This window comes from Stenella coeruleoalba (assembly GCF_951394435.1).
Source record: "Stenella coeruleoalba genome assembly, chromosome: 11".
Lineage (NCBI taxonomy): Eukaryota > Metazoa > Chordata > Mammalia > Artiodactyla > Delphinidae > Stenella > Stenella coeruleoalba.
The window spans coordinates 90,062,030-90,087,492 of record NC_137157.1 but is presented as its reverse complement, the minus strand read 5'-3'; the positions used below and the strand labels follow the sequence as shown (position 1 = coordinate 90,087,492).

Sequence of the window (25,463 nt, the reverse complement as noted above, 5' to 3'; positions counted from 1 at the left end):
ATGGACAACTTATTTTCCACAAAAGTGCAAAGGTAATTCATTGGGAAAAGATAGTCTTTTTTAAAAATGGTGATATAAAAAATGAATATTCGTATACTTAAAAAATCTTTAATCCATTTCTCACATTGTATACAAAAGTTAATTCAAAATGGATCACAGACCTAAATGTAAAGTCTAAAACAATAAAAGTTCTGCAAGAAATCCTGGAAGAGAATCTCTTTGACCTACAGTAAGGCAAAGATTCTTAGCTACAACACCAGAAACATCATCCAAAAGAAAAAAGAGCATGATAAATTGAACTACATTTAAATAAAAGTCCTCTGCTACTTGAAAGACACTGTTAAGAGAATGAATTACAAGGAATAGGCTGGGAGATAATATTTGCCAATTGTGTACCTGAAAAAGGACTTTTATCTGAAATATATAAAGAACTCCTGGAACAAATAGTAAGAAAACTAGCAACCTAACAAAAAAATAGGCAAAATATTTGAACACATCACCAAATAAAATAAACAGATGGCAAATAAGTACATGGAAAAATAGTTACATTATTAGTCATGAAAGTAATGTTAGTATGGTAAGAGGTACCATAACTAATATTACAAATTATGAACATACTACGTTTTGGCAAGGGTATGGAGGCACTGGAACTCTCATACACTGCTGGTAAATGTGTAAAATGATACAATCATTTTGAAAGCCAGTTTGATGTTTCTTAAAAATTAAACATGCACCTACCATATGACCCATTCATTCCACTCCTAAAGTATTTACCCACAAGATATGAAAGCACATGTTCATTCAAAGATTTGTATATGAATGTTCATATCAGCTTGATTTGTAAGAAAGACAAACTGAAATTGACCCAAATATCCATCAATGGATGACTGGATAGACAAATTGTGACATGTCAATACAATGGAATTCTATTCCTCAATGAACTATTGACAGATGCAGCAACATGGATGAATCTTAAAATTATGATGCTGAAAGACAGAAGCTAGACAAAAAAAGGGTACCTATTGTATGACTTCATTTATATAAACTTATAGAGAATGTAAACAAGTGGGTAGTGACAGAAAGCAGATTGGTGGATGCCTTGCAATAAGGAAGGGCAGGAGAGAGGATTTATATACAGGTACATGGAAACTTTTGGAGGTGATGAATATCTTTATTATCTTGTGTGTATTCATTATTTCAAGGGTATCTACATATACCTACATCAAAATTTATTTAATTGCACATTTTAAATATATGTGTGTACCTTATGTATATTAATTATACTTCAACAATGATATTAAAAACATTTTAAAAATTAAATTTGGTACAGACATTGAATCACAGAGCATATCACAAAATGTTCAAACTATAATTTTTAATATTAGTGAAGCCTATTCAGTAGCATTGCTCTCACTAAAAATTATTGTTTGTAATATGTTTTCCTGAGCACTGAATGTTTTTATTTTATTAAAAACAAAATACTTAAAATACATTGTTATATTTAGCTATACCTCATCCTTAAATGTATATTTGTGTGTATTTAATAAAGTACATATTTTATTAGAATAGTTATACATTTATATAGTTCATAAATTTAAAACATAATCATACATTAATGTTGCAGTACTTTTTCTAACTCATGAAAGTGAGAGTTTAAAAAGGTTTAGAAGCTATTGCTTGAACAATGTAAGGTTACAATATTAAAGGCAATAAGGATAAATGAAGCTTCAAAGGATATGCAGGTAGGCAAGTGCTATTCGTGTGGCTAAGTACAGAATATAGCTTGAATGAGCTTAGGGAACTAATCTGTCTCTAAAAACAGACACCTCAGTATACATTAGAAACCAGCCTGTTTTCCATTTGGCTACATCAAAAGTTCTTACTTTCCTTCCACTAGTGGTTTTGATCAAAGTTGCCTTGAATTTTTCTGTACCCAAACAGGTATCTTTTTTCTAGCCAGCAAAATGTATTCCCAGTATAGTTTATGTTAGACACATGGCTCTTCTGATTCTCTTCTTCTACTGTGTTATCTTTCTCACGTAGATAACTACCTCTAAACTACATACCTTCACTTTCAGTTTGAGTCAGATATCTTCCATCTTTTTGTCCCAGGGGACTAACCTGTGCAGACTACATCAACCAGCTCACTTACTTTTGATTTGGTCTGCCAGTGGGAAGACTTGGAAGGAGGTTAAAAATTATGAATGTGCAATTAAGAATACATGCAGGGAGGGTGGAAGGGAGGGAGATGCAAGAGGGAAGAGATATGGGAACGTATGTATATGTATAGCTGATTCATTTTGTTATAAAGCAGAAACTAACACACCATTGTAAAGCAATTATACTCCAATAAAGATGTAAAGAAAAAAAGAAAATCAGTTGTAACCAATACAATAATAAATTTAAAAAAAAAGACAGTGAGACAAAGAAAAATAAAAAGAATACACGCAAAGATGTGAAAGTTTCTGGAATGTAATTCTGACCATTTAACTTGCCTGTTGGGCTGGTGCAGAGACAAATAGGTTCTGGGAGAATGGCAGTGAATTATTGCAAACTTAATCGGGAGGTGATGCTAATCACAGCTGTGGCTTAGAATGCGGTATCTATTAGAGAAAATCAGCACAGTTCCTGGTATGTAGCTATTCTGGGTATGGAAATGCCTTTCCTGTGTGCAGGGCTTTCATCCAATGACCAACTGTCTACTTACAGAAAATCTTATTCACTGCTGTGATATCCCATCCAACATCACATCCAGGTGGGATACCTTTATTTCCTTGGAAATGCAGCAATGGACTCTTCCCACAATTCACTGATGTTTCATACATCTCATTACCCAGAAAAACCAAGCAATAGAGTGGTCTGTTGAAGACTCATAATAGCACCAGCTGGCATACATTCCTTGGATGCTATTCTAGGATCAATAGCTTAGGTGCTATTCTGTTGTACATGGTATATATCTTCAGGCTACCAATAAACAGTATATGGAGCTGCGTTCACAATATCCATCAAGGATGGAGGTTAGCCATGGCCTCAACAACCTAGCTGCCCTTTCACCAAGACTGACCTGGCTATCACCCCACCCCTGAGTGCCTAACATGTCAACTACATGAAGTCAGTGCTGAGTCCCTCCCATGGCATTATTTTCCACACTTTGAGCTTGCTACCTCGTGGCAGGTTGATTACATTGGAACTCTCCCATCTTGAAGGTCAGTATTTTGTCCTCTGGGACTGGTTTCTTTTCCTTAGATCCAAATGTTCTCTATCTTCTTTTTCTAAAAGAATATTTTCTCTTTACGTCATTTTCAACATATTCCCTAATCTCTACACAATGAGAGTTTTCTGTAATGCTAAGGTGAAGCAGGAAAAAACGTGTTTGACTCCCTTTAGTGGAAAAGGGATCTTCCTTATTGAGGATCAAACTGAACATCAACCCACTTCAGTTGTGCACGTTTGTGTCTGTGTATTCTCATTGCCTAGCTTCCTAGCAGCAGGAGTTCAGGAATTCTTTTTTTTTTTTTTTTTTTTTGCGTTATGTGGGCCTCTCACTGTCGTGGCCTCTCTCGTTGCGGAGCACAGGCTCCGGACATGCTGGCTTAGCGGCCATGGCTTATGGGCCTAGCCGCTCTGCGGCATGTGGGATCTTCCTGGACCAGGGCACGAACCCGTGTCCCCTGCATCGGCAGGTGGACTCTCAACCACTGCGCCACCAGGGAAGCCCCAGGAATTCTTTTATGTTCATTATACAGTAGCCACAAAAGTAACTGGAAAACAGTAGTAGGCAGAAATATTTTAAGAAAAAAAAAATTGGGGATAAAGATCTAAAATGAGGACCATCTTAGTATTAATTAAAATGTGGTGGTTGCTATTAGTCATTTTGACTATGAAATGCCCACTCTAAGGCTCAGTGACACTTGGCTTTCTCTTATAATAAACAACCATTTGCCATGTTTTCACAGAATAGATTATAGTAAATATATGCCACATACAAGCACACATAATAGATGCTTCACTGCAATATTGAAGGTGATCTCTTCTGTATAGTCTGGACGAATGCTTTCTACACTTTGTAATGATGCTTGGGACAGTCCTGGGGAAAGAAGTCACCTGTGATCCTCCATCCTTTTGTATCACCTGTTTGTAACCACTACTAACCCTACCAGCATCTTTTAGAAAACTGAAGTGAGGAAAGACTACAGACAAAGGGTATATACAGAGCTGGGGGAAGGCTTTGTTGTAGGATGCCAGCCCTGTTCCCATCCATGGGGAAGGAAGGGGAAGGTATATTTCTGGCTACATGCATATGAGTGGCTGGCAGAGGCTCTGAAGCTAATGAAACTTACGATCCATAACCCCTTCCAGAACTCTGGGATGCACCCTCTCAACACGTTGCCATGGTCACCCGTTTTTATAAAATTTGAAAAAGTAAGGTTTTTAAATTGAAGTAGTTAGGACACCTTTCTCTTTACACTCTGACTTCCCCTCCACTGTACAATTTCCACTCCCTTTTGAATGGCTTGGAGCCTCAGTCATTTTTGAGATCTGGCTAAAGGAAAAGTGAAGCGGGAGAGGCATTTACTGTGGGTTTAGAAACATATTTATGTAGGTCACAGTCACTTTCATGAAATAAAAAATTATTGTCAGTGTAGGAATATCTTCCAGGAATCCCCCTAGTACCCACTGTCTGACAGTCCAGCATCATGACGCAAAGACACAGCACCGAAAAGAAATATTATTTACAAACAGTGCTCAGCATATGTGAGCACAGGCGGAATCTGAAAAATTCTTCCAATCATCAGACATTAAATTGTAAGGAGAGGTTTTATCTTCAGTACTGTGTTAACATGGATGTTCTCTCCTGTCAGAAATATTCTTAAAATGTAGCATATACAATTATAAACAGATCACATTGTTTTCTTTCTTGATGGCAATGAAAGAATATGAAATCAGAATTTGTGTCTTTAAGGTCCAAAGCAAATGTTTTAGGCATGCCAAGTATTAACAATAAAATATAAGTTTTGATCATCCATGCTGGAAGAAAAACTGGATTATATTTCTATTCTTTAATTGAAAATGATATTGCAATATTGTTTTCAAACAAAGAGGCAACCAGAGTACGCACCAAAAACCATAGGCAAAAATTATAACAAGAATATGGCAGAGAGGGACTTCCCTGGTGGCACAGTGGTTAAGAACCCACCTGCCAAGGCAGGGGACACGGGTTTGAGCCCTGGTCCAGGAAGATCCCACATACCGCGGAGCAACTAAGCCCGTGCGCAACAACTACTGAGCCTGTGCTCTAGAGTCCGCGAGCCACAACTACTGAAGCCCACGTGCCACAACTACTGAAGCCCGTGTGCCTATAGCCCATGCTCCGCAACAAGAGAAGTCACCGCAATGAGAAGCCCGCGCACCGCAACGAAGAGTAGCCCCCGCTCGCCGCAACTAGAGAAAGCCCGCGCAGCAACGAAGACCCAACACAGCCAAATATTAAAAAAAAAAAAAAAGAAGAAGAAGAATATGGGAGATAAAAGTATAGGTTATTTTTCTGGATTTTTATGATGTTTGTACAATTATTAATTTAAAATTTTATAGTTTGTTATGATTTTTTTCTCGTTCTAAATACATTTACTTTCACGCCTAATTTTGGATTTTCCGTTTTTATTCTTTTTCTTTTAAAAGGCTCCCCAGATTGTATAAGCTTTGAGTTCTTAGATCTACCTCTGGGCTCTGAAGTTGCTTAGTGTCAGTTCACAGAATCATTTGTTCCTCATTAACACACACTGCCGGACTGTCACCATACATAGGGCCTAGTATGTTCATTCTACTTGGCTCTATTAAGATGATTTGGAAATTTGATTTTAGTTACTTCTAGAGGATGAGAAATAGAATTGTTTATATTTGAACTCCCAGGATGCACTGGGCTATGACACATCCCTCACAAATAAAACGAGGTCCTTTTCAATATACTAAATAGACCAATGGAAAATTTTTAATATTTATTTATTTTTAAAGATAGACGTACCTACACTTCACTTGTTTCCTCATGTTTTATGTCTTCAGCGTCAATTTTCTGGAATCTTTTATTAATTATTTAGAAACATTTCACACAAAATATGAATGTATCAAAGTACTTTCAATTCTCTCTGATATGATTTGAGGGTAGATATAAATGAATAACTCTTTCCCTTTGAGATGGGATAAATTATCATGTCCTGAGATTTAGAATATCAGAAAGACAAGTGACAAAAAAAATGCCCTGGAGTAAAAGTTGGTGCTTGTTTGAATCAGAAATATAAACAATGTTTTTTTCCTGTATGTTTTGGAATCAAATCATGCATAGATTTGTGTGTGTGTGTGTGTGTGTGTGTGTGTATATGAAAGCAAGCAACCGAGACACATTTCTTTCTTTCATATATCTCTGCTAACCATAGTAGGTTAATGGAGACATCTGGCTCCTTTGTTTTGATACAGATGTCACTAACTTCTCTCAGACATATTTTAATTGTTAGTTTCTAATGAAATTCATAATCCTAAGGGAAAGTTAAACTCACTGAAGGATCTTCTTGGCGCACTACAGATTATTAAGCAACAGAAATGCCTGATACTAACATAATTAATAATATTACATGGAAAGAAGTTATTCCAAAGGACGGGCAAAGAATTGAATGTATTAGTTATTATACAGAATAAGATAAATTTTCTAACCTATCATCACTCCAATGTAATATGCTTGCTGCAATAATATTGATTTTTTTTCAAAACATGGACTGAGAATACTTTATTTGCAACTCAAAAACTCATAACCATTGTTATATACTTGTATTCTGTCATTGCTGCCTAAGTGAAATTGGCCAACCATGATGGTGGCATTGTTCTTCGTAATGTGGATCTAGTTTGTGGAACTTTTTCCTACAGATATTTATTCTGATAAAATAGTATCTGACTACTCTTTTATATCTATTTCAAATGCATTCGTGGTGTTCCCACTTATATCCCCAATATTTCCAGGTCTTTAGTAAGTAATTCATTCATCTATTTTTAAATTAATCTGTAATGTTCCAAATCTTTCTTATAATTGGTGGCTTTTCTGTGTATATCTATTTTTTGTAAATTTTAAAATAAAGCCAGTGGGCTCATCAAATATATTCTCAATGTAAAAATTTTCAGCGTTACAAAAGTATGTCGAACAAAATATAAAAACTTCCTTTCTGCATCCACTCTGCCCTCTTTAGAAATCAAGTCTTCTGGCAGTTTTTCCTATCCACTTACACAATGAATATTTTTGTACAAATGGCATTACATCATATATAATTTTCTGCAAATTAGTTCTTCTCCTCAACAATATCTGGGTGATCTTTACATTTCAGTATATGTAAGAGCATCTCATTATTGTCAACAAATTTCCTTGGCTTTATTTTATGTTTGCTAACCTTTAAAGTTACATGTGGTACTCATTTATTTTTTAAGTCTCTGTAACACCAAAATTCAGACCAGCAAATTTCAGGGCATTCATTATTTTCCACACTTCACTGGGTAGATGCCACTTTCACAAACAATTCATGGAAAGTGTAACATTTAGTTATTGATCTCTTAGTATTCCTAAATATGTTTTTCTCATTGAGCGCAAGTAATGACATTTAATTTTTTTGCTTCTGGGATGATTTGCATTTTCTGTAGAAGAAATTTTGCATATTAATTATTTCTAAATTCCATTGCCCAGAAGCATGAGGCTTCTATTTCTTAGCAGCTTTGGGGCTTTCTCAGAGCCTGGCATATACTTGAACTTTTCTTTGCACATCTGTAAGTAGACAAATGTCCTTCATGTTGGTATGCATCTTCACTCTTATTTTATGCCCCAGTTCCATTTTGTGACTTGATAACTGGAGGTAATTTCATGCTTTATGAAGAACTTTGAAAGGTTTGGGATATGTTGTTCTTAAGAAATGGAAATGCAGACTGTTTAGTTGCTGCTGTTACAGACATTATGTGACATGGTAATTCAGCATCAACTTAGTTTTTCTACCATTTTAAATTTCAAAGGTTATAAGGAAAATTCAGAAGGGACATATGTTACCCATGCAAATAAATCACTTTTCACTAAGTCATTGTCAACATGGTCACTTAATTTGTGAGAACCAGGAAGTCTGGAAATCGGAAATAAATCTTCTGCAGCTTTTAAAAACATGTTTACCTCACCTTGCAGTTATCTAAAAAGTGACTATTAAGTAACACTGAGGTTTTATATTTAAGCCAATGAAAGCAATAAGAATTCATGATATCAAAGATAGGCCAGTGTATTTAGTTTAGGATCAAGAGCCCAACACTAGTTGATATGGATCAATGGGGACCTGCAAGAATTAGTAGCTTCAGGAGTAAAACAAGGAGATTCCCAGGACATCCTTCGGCTCTTCAAGGGCATTGCCAAAGGACCCCAAGACTCCAATATTTAATTGGCTTCTTATACTCAAAGTAATTGAGCTCAGTTGACTTTATAAAATCTTTAGATATATCAGTAATGGGATTTTTAAAAATCATTTTTATATCAAAGTTTCTGAACATGAAATTTTGCCGATACTGCTGTGGTTGTAAAACAGAGTAGATACATGTATATTTGATTTTTGCATATCTATTTTCAACACTCTAAAAATAACAATATTCACACTTGGTTTCTGCTAAAAATTCCAACTGAGAGTTTTTCCAAGAATAAGGAATAGAAAAATAATAAAAGTAACAATGTTTATAACCACAGGACCTAGCCAAAAATACTGAACAAATAGTAGACACTTAATAAATACTGTTTGAAAAAGAGAATAAATGAGTGAGAGCTTTTGTCTAATCAAGGGTCCAGCTAATGACAAAACAAATACTAAGCCAAAAAAGAATGAAAACTCTATTGACAAAATGTTTAGTAAAGCATGTATACATGTAGACATTTTTATTTTGATACTTATCTATATGTACATATTCAGATTGCTCTATTAAGTTAGGTTATGATATTTATTTTATAAACTGCTCATACTATCATACAGATTTATGGATAGGTAGACAATTTGTCTTCATCCTGATGGAGGGGGAAAAGGTTTTTCCATCCATGTTGCTGCAAATGGTATTATTTCTTTCTTTTTTATGGCCAAGTAGTATTCCATTGTATATATACATCTCATCTTTATCTATTCATCTGTCTATAGACATTTAAGTTGCTTCCATGTCTTGGCTATTGTAAACAGTGTTGCTATGAACATTAGGGTGCACGTATCTTTTCGAATTAGAGTTTTCATCTCTTCTGGATATATGCCCAGGAGTGGGATTGCTGTGTCATATGGCAACTCTTTTCCTAGTTTTTTAAGGTAAAGGAACCTCTATACTGTTTTCCATAGTGGCTGCAGAATTCACATTCCCACCAGCAGTGTAGAAGTGCTCCCTTTTCTCCACACCCTCTCCAGCATTTGTTACTTGTAGAGTTTTTAATGCTTAAGGTGTTTAAAAAATTCCAAAGGACTTCTGAGCATGCAGTAAGGAATATGGGTCTGCATGGGTCAAAAGAGTGTTGTATGAAGACTGCTGATATAACTCTTTGGATCATCTGCATAGATGGGGATTGAAACATAGTCATACATTAGATTGGCTAGGGCACAGATAGAGAGGAAAACAGTAGAGTTTAGGGCTAGGCTTTGAAAATTGCAACATTAAATGTACAGGAAAAAGAGAATGATCCAGCAGGGAGATTTCAAAATAACATCCAGAGATATCAAAGAAAAACCATTAATGTGCAGGGTTATGGAAAGCCAGAGATGAGAGTGTTTCAGAAAGGCGGGAGAAGCCAACATAGCACATACTGCAAAGTGATTCTTAGTGAGAGCAGTGCTGGTGAGATGACAGGGGTAGAAGCCACACCAGAGTGGTTTGAAGAGTCAGCAGATGGTAAAAACAGAATGAAGACAGTCTACGCAACCCTTTGGAAAATATCGCCATGAAGGGGCAGTGGTGAAACATCAAGAGAAAGAAAAGATAGCAGCTGAGAGCATGAATGATTCAGTGAAGGTTTTCTTTCCTTCAATTTTAAAGATATGAATGTGGTTAAAAAGCCAAGGGATGGAATACATGAAAAGGAGGAGGTTTAAAATAAGAAGGGGGGGAAGGCTGGAAAGAATGGGTTCTAGACAATCGGTGGTAGAATTAGACTTAGGTGGTTATTGAGAGAGAGCTGCTTTTTTTTTAAACAAGAGATATAGGAACAGATATGGGTGGGATTATGTTTACTGTCAGTGAAGACAAAAAATGTTGTCATTTTATGGCCTCTATTTTCTCTGTAAGGTAGAAGGTGAAATTGAAAAGGTCTGCAGGGCAGAGAATTGGAGGACTGAAGTGAGTAGAAATGGTTGGAAATGACCCTTGTAGTGTATGACAGTGAGTTAACAGAGACTAACCATAGGCTTGACATACATTGATCCCTGACTGGATTTTATTCAAATCGTCCTCTACCCATATGTTAAATGCTTACCCTTGTAACTTTCTCTGCAGTATCCAGTTACCAAACAAAATGATGAAATTTCTACATTCAACTCCCTCTCCCAAACTGTTCCTTTTACAGATAGTCACACTACATAAACATATCTAGAAATGTACAGCTTCAAAATTATACCTTTTATTTATGTCCCTTTATGAGGAAAATATTCTTCCCTCAGGCACTGGAACTTCCCCCAGAACATTTGTGCCTTCCCCAAAATTTTTCTTCTAGATCCTTCTGCTAAGACACATAACGACACCAATCTATCGGTGGCATCCCCTACTCCTCTTTAGACTATAGTCATCTTCACCCTATCTCTCACAGATTTGAGAATATTATTAACTGTAATTTTTATCATGAAAAATTGATTTGGTGTAATTGACCTGGAGTAAGATTGTCAATATGCAGTATTATTGTGCCTCTTGGTAAAATCCTTAGCAGTTAAGGCAGTGCATTTTCAAAGTATGTGATTAATATTTTCATAGATTCTATGAAATCACTATGACCAAATTTTCCATAATTATATATTGGCAACCACTTTTTAATAACACAAATATAGACACTATGTGTGTCACCTAGTAGACAGTAAATGCTGTATTCCATTTTTAATTTGAACTGAAGTAAAGGAAGAAGAGAAGGAATGATCTGCAGACACTATTTCCACTTAGCAAACAGTATGTCTTGTTTTATTTATAAATTATATTCAAGTTTTAGTCATGCCTTTTGGCCAAGCTAAAGTGAATCCTCCCACGCAAGATGTTAATGCTTTACATTATAATTAGTCAAGAAGGCTAGTTATTACCAAACGTAAAATAGATAGCTAGTGGGAAGCAGCCGCATAGCACAGGGAGATCAGCTAGGTGGTTTGTGACCACCTAGAGGGGTGGGATAGGGAGGGTGGGAGAGAGGGAGACGCAAGAGGGAAGAGATACAGGGATATATGTATATGTATAACTGATTCACTTTGTTACAAAGCAGAAACTAACACACCATTGTAAAGCAATTATACTCCAAAAAAGATGTAAAAAAAAAAAAAAAGAAGGCTAGTTATGAAGAAAAGCTAGATGGTTATATGATAACAATGTCTGGGTGCTCGGAAAAAAATTATTATAAAAGTTCATTAGCCAATGCATATAAAAAAATATAAAATAAAACTGCATAACTTAAAGCTGTTTCATGTATTTTATTTTTTTAATTTTAGGGCTAGTAAAGAAAATGTTAACAACACACAGCATAGAATATAATTGAAAGAATAGTATCTAAAAATGACCATCTGCCTTCCTAACTTAGGATCACTCATCTATAGCCTTCAGTTTGTGTCCTATGTTAAATATCTGCTCATGTTTTCAATCTATGTTTTCTTATTCCTTTGAGTGGATGATTTTGTATCATGAAACCTATACCTTGTAATAAAATACTCTTATTTAATTTTTCTTAAAACCATGTAAGGGTCAAGTAAAAAAAAAGATAGGTCCCTTAATAGAAATTATTTAGGAAGAAAAAAGAGGCAATGGGAAAACAGTTTCCATATAAACGCGAAAATGTCTTTCTGTAGTGAATTTCACTGTTTTTCAAGTGTGGCAAGAATAATAAGTCTTGGCAGTTGGAACATGCTATTCACCTGAGGGCTGCCAATCATTCTCATTTTGAAAGACAGAATTTATGAATTGTCAACACCTCTTTTAGGCGAGAAACCAGTGTTCATCAAGAGAAAAATGAAAACAAATGCTCAGATGAATTGAAAATCAAAATGCTGCCTGGTCATTACATGTAATCTACACCTCCTACGTTTTTTGTTTTGTTTTTTGCGGTACGCGGGCCTCTCACTGTTGTGGCCTCTCCTGTTGCGGAGCACAGGCTCCGGACGCGCAGGCTCAGCGGCCATGGCTCACGGGCCCAGCCGTTCCGCGGCATGTGGGATCTTCCCGGACCAGGGCACGAACCCGTGTCCCCTGCATCGGCAGGCGGACTCTCAACCACCGCGCCACCAGGGAAGCCCCCAGTTCCTATGTTTTAACAATTGTAATATGTGAGATATGGCTGATAAAATGCATGGCTGTTACTGTGCTTTTTAAGTGGATTATATTCCAGAGATCAATGGCTTGAGTTTTTTCTTCATTCTATAAAAAGTAAACTATTTCCCATTGAGCAACTCCCATAAATATGCCTCTGAAACACCGAAACTGCTGACAGCCTGGTAGGCGATTTCAGTAGTGGAAGCCAGGACTAAACACACTGAACTACATTAGAGCTGGTCCCTGGAGGACAGAATTGAACTTCCTTGGCAAGGGCACGATAAGAGTTCCATTTGACTCATTAAACCTCTCATAGGGATTACAGCTCCTTCTCTGTAGCTGCTATTGCTTCTCTTTGTATAGAAGAGATAGATGTGAACACATAGTACTGGGTACTTTTTTACTTATTTAGGAAAAACAGATTAAAAAAAAAAGATCTTCCAGTTTCTTGCTCATTAACCACCTTATTATTATTTCCTAAGGAAGTAGAAAGCTTTATTTCATTTTGTGAGAATTCATTTTTACATGCCTGTCTTAAGGCATGCAAGAGATTCTTTTTTATCTGCATCTATTATTTCTCCTGGAAATGCAGCATTACAGGGGAAACAGTTGGCGATTATGATATCAGCCTTCTTTACCAAGCAGTGTTGTTGTCATAATGAAATCAGAACAAACATTTTGAAGCATACATTCCTATATGCACTTTATGTTTCCCATGGACATTCTCGCTGATTTGGAATCTTGAAAACAGCAAAATAAGATTCACCATCCTTTGGAAGTATTACACTGGGAAACCAACCAGTAGTTCAAAGAAAAACACAGCAGGCTCTATGAATTGAAAACCCCACACAGCTGATGATAGAGCATTCACATTCTTCTTGGGTGTCTCTCCTGGACAGACTCACAAGCCTGTTATTGTTTTAAGTACAAAAAGAAAAAGAATGAAACTATTTTATTCAGCAATGGCTAAGTAAAATACTTTTCTCTGGAGAGAACATTTTCTGTGATTACGAAATAATACCCTCAGTCCTCAGGGCACCTAATCACAGTGTGATTGAATACAGTGTAATGGAATATTAATAATGTTAATAACTAATACTTTACTGGGGAATGCCTTACTCTTATTGTTTATTGCTTTATTGTTCCCCCAAAGTGGTCCATGTGTACATATTTATGAGGGCATAAAGAGCTAAGCAAATTGTGATATAAGTGATAAGGAAAAAAATAGAAAGACAACATAGCAAAATATGATTATTACAAAAACGTGCATCACTGTGAAAGTTCTTTTTGCATTTACAAGATGAATGTATGATTAGTAGGCTATATTTCTAATATCCTACGCACATCAGTTAAGCCTATATCCATGTATCTACACACACATGCATATATATACACACATATGTATATCTTCATATATATCCATAGTCCACAACATGGACACACATACCCTTTAAAATCAAACTCTATTCAAAAGAAGAATTGTTGGCAAATTATGAGTGTGATTTTGTCCCTGGCCGAAACATCTTTTTTGTTCTAGACATAAGATAATTTTAGTGCCACTTTTGGGTGTGGGTGGGAATAGAATGCTGCCTTCTGGTGCTTCAAAATAAAAGTAAAACATACCAAACCAAAGCCCTACAAGTGTAGTCCCAAGAATAAAATTTTCAGATAGCCCATGAGTCTGACCTCGAGGGCTGGAGAAGCAACTAATATTTTCTCAAGAGAAAGAGAAGAATGGACGTAAGGGCACTAAAGTGAGCATATGAAAAGGAAGGTGACAACAAAAGAAGTTTCTAAAGGAAGGCATCAGAGACAATATTCTCACATAAATTCAGACCATTATTCTAGATTTATGCATATAAGAATTTAGCACACATATATACTTGTATAACTATATTCAATCTAAACCTTTCTCAGATACACATACACATACCAGCCGTCTGTACATACAAACATGGAATCGTTATGTTGTACATCTGAAACTAATATAATGTCATATGTCAATTATAGCTCAATAAGAAAAAATGCACAGAATGGCCCCATGTACCTTTCCCCAGTTTCTTCCAGAGGTAACATCTTACAGAACTACAGTAGGTATTAAAACCAGGAAGCTGACCTCGGTACTGTTCACAGACCTTATTCAGATTTCACCAGTTTTACATGCACTCGTGTGTGTGTGTGTGTGTGTGTGTGTGTGTGTGTGTATGTTTCTGTGCAATTTTATCATCTGGGTAGATTTGTGTAACCACCAGCACATTCAAGATACAGAACTGTTTCATCACCACAAAGATCTCTAACATTACCACTTTTAAATTACACACCCACTCTTTCCCCTCCCCCTACTCATACTTTGCCGGTGGGAATGTAAAATGGCATAACCACTCTGGGAAAGTCTGACAGTTTCTTTAATAACTAAACATTTTAAAAAGTATATAAATGTTTATGTGTTTATAAATGTGTGTAATATAATGTGAACCAACCTCCTTCTATATTCCACTCAGGTGTCAAAGGACAGCCCTTAAAATTTACAAAACTTCTGACCTCAAACAGAAAAAATATATACTTGTGTTATTTCCTCCTGGATGAGTGTGGGACAGAGAGAATGAGTGTTTAAATGGGATGAAGAGAGTGGAAATGGGAAGGAGTATCCTCCCCATCACACACACACACACACACACACACACACACACACATACACACACACACACACACACACACACACACACACACACACACACACTGAACTCCATCACTACAATCACAACCACCACTTCCCTCCAAGTGTTAGCTGAGAGCAGATGTAGGAAGATTGGGAAGGGACCGGTGTGTTTGTTTCCTGAGTTGCTGAAGAGGAGTCAGGGAAGCCCCACAGAACTCTGCGTCCCAGGGACTGTGGAAGAGGTTGGGGCGGAGCCTGGAGTGGGGCTTGGGAAGCTGCTGTCACTTTTATGAGTCCGCAGCCCACAGTGAGAGTATCTCTGCTGCCAGACGACCGCGGAGGCTGGGCGCAGGGCCCCCGCCTCTCGCTCACCGCGCGGCAGCCGCGGCGGCGGCAGCGGAGCCTCGCCCACTCCAATCCGCACCCTCTCCATCCTTAGCTGTTAGAGAACAGCAGCACCTGGCACGTTCCTAGAGGACCCAGGGAGCAGAAAGCGAAAGGGAGCTGGCGCGGGGGGACTGCACAGGCAGCATGCGCCCGCCGGGAGCAGCCTCGGCGCCCAAGGTCTGAGGCTGCAGCCCCCGTTCGCCATTGTGAGCCGCCGGGGGAGCCAGCCGGCGCCACCGTTCCCCCGTGTCCCCGTCCACGCCGCGATGGGGCACCTGCCCGCGAGGACGCGCGGCGGCCGCCGCCTCCTGCCTCTGCTCTGGCTCTTTGTGCTGCTCAAGGTAGGGGACCCCCTCCCCCAGCCGCCGCGGTCCTGCCTGCGCCCGCGCTCCGGCGCCCTCGCTCTGTAGCGGGGGAGCGGCGCGCCCCGGGTCGCGATGGCCGGGCTGCTGGCAGCGCCCCCGGTGCACGCTTTGTTGTCCTTGCGTTTACGTGTTCTCCGCGGGCTTCAGGGATGGGGTGGAAGGAGAGGGAAGTTTGCTGCCTCCGGCTTTCCCCCTTTGTGCTCTTGTACCGCCGCCGGCATGCGCATCAAAGGTGGGCTTGTCGGATGGTGCTTCCTCCGACAAAATGAGATCACTTTCCCTTCTGGTCGCTACTGCACCCCGGTGCTGCTTAACCTTTTCTCCCTCCCCCAACGGAATGAGCGGAGGCTTTGCCTTAATTTACCTTCTGCTGGAATTATACACCGGGGGCCGAGCCTCAAATGGACTGCCGGGGCTGGGTCGTGTGCATGGTTTTCTTTGACTAAGGAATGTCAGCTTGAGCCTGGAGAGGACTCCCCTTCCCAAGTCCTCATCTCCAACCTGAGAATACCCTTTACAAAGTCTAGACTTTGCCCCGCTATATTTACAGAGGATGCTACCTCTAAATTTCAATGGCAGACATCTGTATAATTAACTTTTTCGTGTCTTCTTTGGAATGTCCTGCTTCAGGGTTTAACTCTGAGAAAAATAGACAAGGACTGCTTAAAAACAAAAACAAAATACCCCTAGTTTGACAACTATACGGTGCATAATTTTTTTTTAAGAAATTTAAGGTAGATGTCTTTGGAGAAATGTCATGAAGTAATTGTCTATCACTCGTGTCTTCCGTGTGTCTACTTTAGTTCTGTTATTAGTACTTTTTCCGGCAAAGCAAACTCAAGTACGTCGACAGGTGACCGGGAGCTATCCTTTCAGCACCACAGTGATATCTACCTTAGAAATGGACGAAACATTAAAGGATGCAAATGTCTTCTTATCAGTCACTTCTTGCTCATATGCACCCTTAATCGGGAATGTCTGACAAGGAGATAGTGGAACAGAGCCAACGGATTGAGAACAGCATCAGTTTTAAATATTCCATATGTTCATTATCTTAATGGAAAATAGGAAAAATAGTTTCCGGAAGAACCAGCAGCAGAGTGCCTAAATACGATTCTAAATTGTATTTAATATGTTTTTACGTTTTCTGAAGCTATCAACAATAATATTATTTAAAATCTGATAAATAATAAGCTTGGTCATATATTTTCACTCTAAGAGGTTGCTCTTTAAGCAGACACCACAAATATGTACGTTTTATGAACATACACAAACTATGAAGTTTTCTATTAATTTTTCTATGTGTCATATTCTGTCATAACTATATGTCTATGCAACACTTTTCATGAATGCAAAGTGAGAAATTGAACAACCACACATTTTACTATGTATCAGCTAGGACTTACACATATGACATCTGATCCAAACCCAACCTTTGGCACTACTTCAGGTTTCTATTTGAACTCTTCATAGTGAGTGAGAATTTCAGAAATGGTCAAATGATGGGCTTGGGAGTATGGGTAGAGTGCCATAAAAAATGTAAAAATTTGTAGCAAAAGTTCTAATCAAAACTTGATATCAGACTGAGAAATTGCAGTCAGTAATGGCATAGACTGTAATAGATGTTCACCCTGTTCTACATAATAGGTGTTTTCCTGCACATTTGCAGTTTAGTGTCAATTATGATAAACTGCATCGCACAGTAAATACATTAATAAAGCTGGCCTTTTAGTAAATATTGTAATGAGACAAGTAATTTTGTAAAGCAAGTCTTTACTCTTTATTTTATGTAAATGCAATATTTTATGTCAAATGGATATAAAGTATACCAAAAGAAATATATATATATATATATATATATATATATATATAGCCTTCATATAGGTACACTGAATACCCACCATGTGTGCCAGTCAGTCTTCCAGGTATTTCACACATGCTATTTCATTCACTTATTTTGTTACAGATGACAAGAGATGTTCAGAGTGGTAAACTGGGCACACAGAGTAATGCATTTACATTTTGGAAATAGTATATTACATGGTAAATTGGGTTCATAGTATAATCTTTCCATAATTTGGAGATGCTTTTGCATTCAAGGTCCTGAATAAGTGTCAGTAAAACAGACTTAACATGCAGGTGGTGATAGAAACATAACATTCCATTATTAAATACCAAGTTGTCGATTGAATATCAGTGATAAAATCTAAAAAGGTCTATCTGTGCTAAGTCAGAAAGAAACCATTTCCCCAGCCCTCCCCCCAAATCTCTGTAGTTCTCATTATGTCAGATGAAGTATCCTCCACATGAGAGTGAAAATCCCTTAAAGCCATAAAGTTAGAGAAACTCAAATATGAGGCTTGATTTGTAGTTTTATCTTTTCCACAAATCAGAAACAAGCAGCTGGACATAAGTGGTGGGAAAGTCTGAAATTTTGACTCTGTAAGATTGGCTATAACCAGTTTCATTGAGGTAGCCTGAAGGTGCCTGGCTAAGGAAGCCTTCGTGCATTGTTCCCTATCCATGACTTAATGATGGGCACATTTAATCAGTCATCGCCAATTGTTTAAATCATCCACTTTATGTTATGAAGCTAATAGCTGCATAATTGATGTTTCATAAGCACAATGTTGGTTATGAAAATTTCTACTTTCATATCAATATTGATGGTATATTTCTATTTCTAAAAACAGGAAACAAAAGAACTCTGTTATCAAGTATACTGGGAGCCTACCAATCTCAAAGTCTTCTACCCACATGTGAATGTAAATCGAGTAGTATTTATTGGAGTATTATTTATTTATTTAATCACCAGATAAATACTACTTCATTTAGATTTTCCCTCTCATACATCTTCCCATAATTTTAGCAAAAACAATGTAACTTCCCTCACCTATCCTATCTTTGCTACACCTCTCCTTGAAAATTGCTTCCTATATCAGTTCACTCGACATCAGTATTTTGTCAACAAAGAGGCAAGTTGTAGCATATGACATCATAGGAATTTAGATTCTGCCTTCCCTGAAACAGTGCTCATTAGCAGTGAACTGGAAGGTTTCCCTAAACTCACAGGCTTGGCCAGAATCCTTCTTTCTTTCTGAACCTCCTCTTTATATTTCCTTCCATTTCTGCTCTTACGTGATACATAATCAAGGAACATTAAATTTGAAAGGGGCTCGGGCTTCCCTGGTGGCGCAGTTGTTGAGAGTCCGCCTGCCGATGCAGGGGACACGGGTTCGTGACCTGGTCTGGGAAGATCCCACATGCCCCGGAGCGGCTGGGTCCGTGAGCCATGGCCGCTGAGTCTGCACGTCCGGAGCCTGTGCTCCGCAACGGGAGAGGCCACAACAGTGAGAGGTCCGCGTACCGCAAAAAAAAAAAAAAAAAAAAAAAAAAGATACCAAGTGTGCTGGTGGTGTCCATTCTCCTCCAGATCCGTCTACCTCCTTCTCCACCCTCAGCGCCAGGGAGCTTCCCTGTAAAGACTGCTTCTTCAGGATCCCTTGCCCTTTGGCCAGCAGTGAGTTTGACTAATAGGAGGCACTAACAGAAGATTACTGGTAGGAGTCCACGCTGGCTGGACCCTGCTAGTCAATGGCTTCATCCCCTCTTTCAACCCTGTAGTCAGCTCCTCTTTCAAGGCCAAGTTCCAGAAACAGCTTCCTCCCCTGGTCTCTTTAGGGTAATAGCTTCTCGCTGCTGTTCGTCCCTGGGTACTTTGTCATCCCTGTTTAGTATCACTACTCCTGCCCTACACCTTAATTAACAGTCTCTTGATTAAACTCCACAGATTTCCCCTGAGTGTCCTGCTGGGACCTCCACTGCTGTAGTACATGATGAGGTTAGTGGAGGATCTTTTGAATTTGAAGTGCCTAAAAAAAGCAGGTACTTAGATATGAGTCTGATGTCTAGGGGAGAGGGCAGACCTGGAGATGTGAATGGGGATGTCCCAGCAGAGGGCAAAGGAGAGAAGAGCAATGGGCCAGGGTGGGGCCTGAGGAGCAAGTAACATTTACTAAGGAGCCTTAGAAGATGAAGAAGGAACAGCCAGAGAGGTGTAAGAATCAAGGAAAACCAAGGTCTAGGAAATTTCAGGTGAGAGGGATTGGCAAACTGCGTCAAATGCAATGGAGAGGTACTATAAGCTAAAGTCTGGAAAATCTTTGGATTGGGAAATAAGTAGGCTGTTGGTCTCTCAGAGCTTGGCAGGGGTGGTATGCTTCTGGGAGTAGAAGAGTTGAGAACTGGCCTTTTGTTAAAAGGATCGGCATCATTGGGTCAGAGAGAGCTGATTTCAATCTCAGCTCTCTGGACTGTGCCTTTTACCAACAGCAGGATATGGGGGAAATTATTTCACCTCTCTGGGGTCCCTGTGGTGATTGGCTATGTTTATCTCAGAGGATGATTGTCAGGAATAAGTGAGGTAATGACCATAACATATTTTAAACAGTGCCTAGAGTACAGTAAGCACTCAATAAGTGTTGTGTCCAAAAAGAAAAAGAGAAAGAAATAGGACAGTAAAAATAGCCCAAAGCAAAAGTCAAAGAAGAAGAACAATTAAAACTGTGTCTAGAGCAGCATCTTCCCAAGTGTACTCCATGGAACACTAGAGACTTAAAATGTTAACAGATATTATTAAAAATAAACACTTCTGTGCTGACATGAATTTGGGAAGTAATCTGTTTAACTTTGTTTAAACTAGTATTAATTCATTTATTATTATTTTTTGTACCAGGATTTCTTAGAACCTTCCCTATGTTAATATGCATTGTGCTTCCAGTAGGAAGATATAGCGTGTAGCATTTCCCAAGTTTGAGTGCAGAATTTTTTTCTAAAAATGATTTATGGGAATAGTATTAAGAAACAATTAAGTATTAAGTATTGTATTAACAATTAAGTATTAATTAAGTATTAAGAAACAATATCTATATTTGTACACTAGACACTTCTTCTCTTTATCTCTCTCTTTCCTTAATGAGAAAAGTAACTTTAATGATAGGGGAAACATACCAGTAAGATCAATCATAGTCTAAATCTCAGAATCTGAAGAATTTGCGTGAAGGAGCGCAACAATTCCCAACTTTCTTTGCAAGGACTGATGTTCAACTCTCTTGGAAGAAAAAAATGTGTATATTTTCCTTATTTTATGGGTTGCGCTAACTCTGGGTTTGGTGACTGTACATACAAAAATTTCTTTGGCTTTTGACTGTTAAAAAGATAGAAAATTAATTTTAACACGATTTTTAAATATGATTGTCTTAATATATGACTTAAGAGAACAACATATTTTGTTCAGTGTATTTCATTGAATCATAAAACTATACTTTTCAAAGATCGTCTAGTTCAATACTTAAGCTGGTACTTAGATCTTGCCTCTAATATTACTGCCAATTGGTCATAAATGGTGAAATTACTATCAGCTGAGAGGTGGCTCTTCCACTTTTGGACAGTCATTTTGTTGTTTGGTTTGGTTTGCTGTTGAGATGAACTATTTCTGGTTGTATCTTTCACACATTACTTCTATCTCCGTTTCATTTTAGTATGACACTAGGTTGTGACTGCTCCTGCTTTCTTGCATGTTCTGAAGACCTGCTTGCCAACAGACTTGACAGGTTATAAAGATAAAATGTGAGAAGCTTGTCATCTCTCTGTCCTGTCCTCAACGCTCCATCATACTGCTTTAAGCTATTTACACCAGTCCAAGATTTCTGGCTGCTGTCCTTTCTTCTCTTTCATGACCACAATAGCCAGTTGGGTAGAAGACGATTCTCATTCTTCCCAAAGGTGTTCTGTGATGAACCGTGGTAAGGGGCTGAGAGTGTCAATCTCTGCTCAAAGGGTGGTTCCTTAAAATGTCTTTCCTGAACAGCCAATCTAAAAATCAACCCATCACTCAAATTTTACCACTTTTACCCAGGTTTATTTTCTTTAGAGAATGCATCACTCACTACCTGGCATTATATTAGCTCTTTATTATTACTTAACTCCTCTATTGGAATGCTTGTAGGTTCCATGAAAGCAATGTCTTTATCCTTTTTGCTCACTGCTGTATCCCCAGCTGTTGGAAGAGTGCCCGGCGCAGGGTAGATGCTCAGTAAATATTTGTTGAATAAATGGATGAATATTGAATGAATACATAGGGTGAGAAAGGTCAAACGGGAGTTATGGGACAGACTCGAGACAGAGGAAAAACAGGTTGCAAGCGTGCAAGTTCAGGGAACGGAGACGATGCACAGTGAGATGAACTAGGAGAGAGAGTCCATTGGGCAGGCAGTGCTGAGGGAGAGAGTGTAGTCGCAGCAGGGAGATAATCTCGAGATGCTGTTCTATTGGTCTTGTGGAGGTAGCAAAGGATTTATTACCACAAGTGAAAATAAAGTCTTTTAGACATCAAGATAAGGTTCCTCACACATTTTTTTTCTTGCTATTGTATTGTCAGAATCAACCACTGGTAAATGGTGTGTCCTCAAGCAATGAATGGGTTCCCCTGTGTGGCAAATTCTCATCTGTAATGAAGTAAAAACAGCTTTTTTGATCACTTATTCTCTATTTTATTCATTGTGCATAAAATTTACTTTAACTTGTAAACAAAGTAGTTTTGGGGTTTTTCAAATCTAAAAATGTGTTCTTTTTTGGCTCTAAAATTTGAGAATATCAAAAATAAAAATAATTTTTTACATAATGTTTTTTCTTTATTTTTCCCTCACAATGTATATTAATATACTCAGATTGGATCTAGACCTCTGAAGGCATTTCCAGAAACTCACATGACTGACTGAAGCTCAGATGATCATTGTTATTTTTCTTCAATCATTAAAACTTATGAGTCCCTTTATTCCTTAAAATGATATTTTTTCTTTTTTTAAATGCATATTGGTACCTCACAGAAATTTTTTTAATGGATTTCAGACAATGAATGTGCTTTCTTGTTTAAGATCCCAATAGGTAATTTTATACAGAAACAAATGATAATTTTCATACTCAGCTGAATACTAGATAATAAGTATTTTATTATCCAAACATGGACAGACAGTTAAACAGGCTGATTAAATTAGTGTTGTAGTCATTAAAATGTTAGTATATATACACCAAAAACCTGGACTGTCAAGATTTTCAAATGACTAGAATACAAAAATGTATGCATGAAACAAGTACTATTACTTACACTATTTCGCTAGAGAATTGAAAGGTATCACACTGTCTTGTAATATACTAACTTATACCCATAGTCTATTACTGTATTGGTAAAGTGTGGAAGTTTGAGTTAGTTGTAATTTTTTTCTCTATGACTTTAATTTTCTTTTTGTTTGTTGATAAATCAATATCTCCTATAGAGTCAAAAATACAGGAAAAGTTGTGATCAGATTATTTGTACACTCACATAAATGGCTAAAAAGAGATTTCCCCCTCCATGAATGCATAAGGAGAAGTGCACCTAAAGAGTATAAAAATAATATTAACAATTCTGCAATTAATAAATTATTATTTTTAAGTTTAACAATCTTCTTTTTTTTAGTATCAAAAAATTTCTGGAAATCTCCAAGAACACACTTATATGAGTCTCTTTCTCTGTGTGGTGCATCAGAATTAGACTAATTGTCATACATCATTCTTTGTCTCAGATAAACCAGGAATTTCCTATTTAAGTCAAGTTGGTGGTCCAGAAAATAGATAGTCTCGTAATATTGCTTTAGGATGTCGATTTATTTTGATGTTGTGCTGAAAACTAAAGTGTAATCCTAAAAATGAGAGTGTTCTTGACAAATTCCACAAAGTATAACCATCATTTTTACAATAAGGGCCAACAGCGTTACCATAAGAAATACCTTATTACTTGGATGTACTTAAAATTCCTAGATGTTATCTAGGAAGAAAAATTGACTTCTAAAGTTTCTGAATGTTAAGTTGATTAATAAGGTGAATAATAAAAAGCCAAGGGAATTGTATAATGTCTGTAATGTATTATTAAACAGTGAGTCATTTGGTCCTCCTTAAAGGATTTTAGAAAAAGCTAGGTTGTTATAGTGTTATTTACATATAGAGATAGTGATGGGATGTGGCCAAGTTTATTATGCATCATTATGGGGACTTTCTTCCACAGTTTCCCCTAACTAAATTATACTTTTTAATTAGTCTTGCAGAAATAACTATAGGTCTCATTCAAAATGGATAGGTACTTGGGATTTTTAATATGAAGATTCTGGTATTATCAAAACTGTGCTAAAATGATTGCAACAACTTAGAATTAAGCACTATGGACTTAATCTTGAAAACTTAGCTTATGTGCTTCTTTTTAATTAGGTAAAACTGTTAAATCTGCTGAAAGTCAGCCCCCCTTTAGAGGTGCTCCAGGTTCTTTCCTGTTGCCACATCTTTTTACTTATATTTCGAAGGCTAATTGGAAACCTAATGAGACTCTTTCTATTAAAATTCTTGTTGCTATGCTGAGGCCTCCAATTAGCCTTTTCACCATGTGGTTTCTTGTGGTTCTGAAGTAGGGATTTCTTAATTTGAAATCTCAGAGTAAGTCTGAATCTGGCGTGCATCACCAATCATAAGAATTTTATAATGGATTAAAAATTTGAAAACTAATACATGTTCACTGTGGAAAATATATAAAATACAACAGGCAGAAAAGGAAGAAAGTAGCCATTCCTACATATTCAGTTCTAAAATAACTACCATCTGGGGGACATATCATTCCAAATTTTTTTCCTATGTCTGTATACTGGAGTGGGTATGTAAAAAAAAAAAATAGTATCAAATTGTCCCACTATTTTAGCATGCTCTTTTCACTTAAATGTGCTATGATAATTTTTTCAGAACCTGAGCATTTTCGGTCCTTTTCAATTTAGGAATTAAGCCAGGGGTCTGAGGTTCAATTATATTCAATTCCCAATTGTACTTTCACCAGTGAAGGACATAGGGGTGAACATAGGTATTGATTATGACCATGAAATGTTGGGGATCATCACCTACATGTGTGCTTCCCATTAGTGTGATTACTTCAGAATTAGTCACATAAAAAACTTCAGAGGCTATATGGACAGGCATTTATTTTCCATTTCTCCACAGCTAAATATAATGCATAATAAAACTTAAGACTATAGGCTCTGTAGTCAGAAAGGTACAGGACTGAATTTTGGCTGTGCTCTTCCAGCTGTGTGTCATTTGCTAGTATGCCGGACTCTTCACTGAAGACAGAAATTAGAGTGACTGCCCAGATCACCATTCCTCCAATGGCCAAATCTGCCATCTTCTCCAACACCTGCCATCCTTTGAGGGAAACTCCTTTTTAATCCTTATGGTTGGAAAGGATCCTACTTGACCTTAATACCCCGGACAGTGATCAGTCAAGGGGTGAACCCTGACCTAAGCTAAGCCCATTTGGGGACTGTACCTGACTACTGTCTTTGAGATTGGCATGTGATCTAAGCCAAACCTATCAGAATCCATCCCTGCAATTACTTCCAAGCTGGCAACAGTAGGAAAGAGTACTTTCCTCTCCAGTTGTGGAGCTATGACATGAG

At 37.6% G+C, this 25,463-nt stretch overlaps 1 protein-coding gene across 1 annotated transcript in view; it reads left to right on the top strand.

The window, feature by feature from the left end:
• Positions 1 to 15,834: 15,834 nt before the first annotated feature.
• Positions 15,835 to 25,463, top strand: part of PTPRO (protein tyrosine phosphatase receptor type O) — a gene marked incomplete at its 5' end in the record, with an annotated part of 228,574 nt that continues 218,945 nt past the window's right edge. Inside the window, one exon of the mRNA XM_079936966.1 lies at positions 15,835 to 15,909. Coding sequence (XP_079793092.1) covers positions 15,835 to 15,909 — 75 coding nt within the window. The remainder of the gene's footprint in view (positions 15,910 to 25,463) is intronic.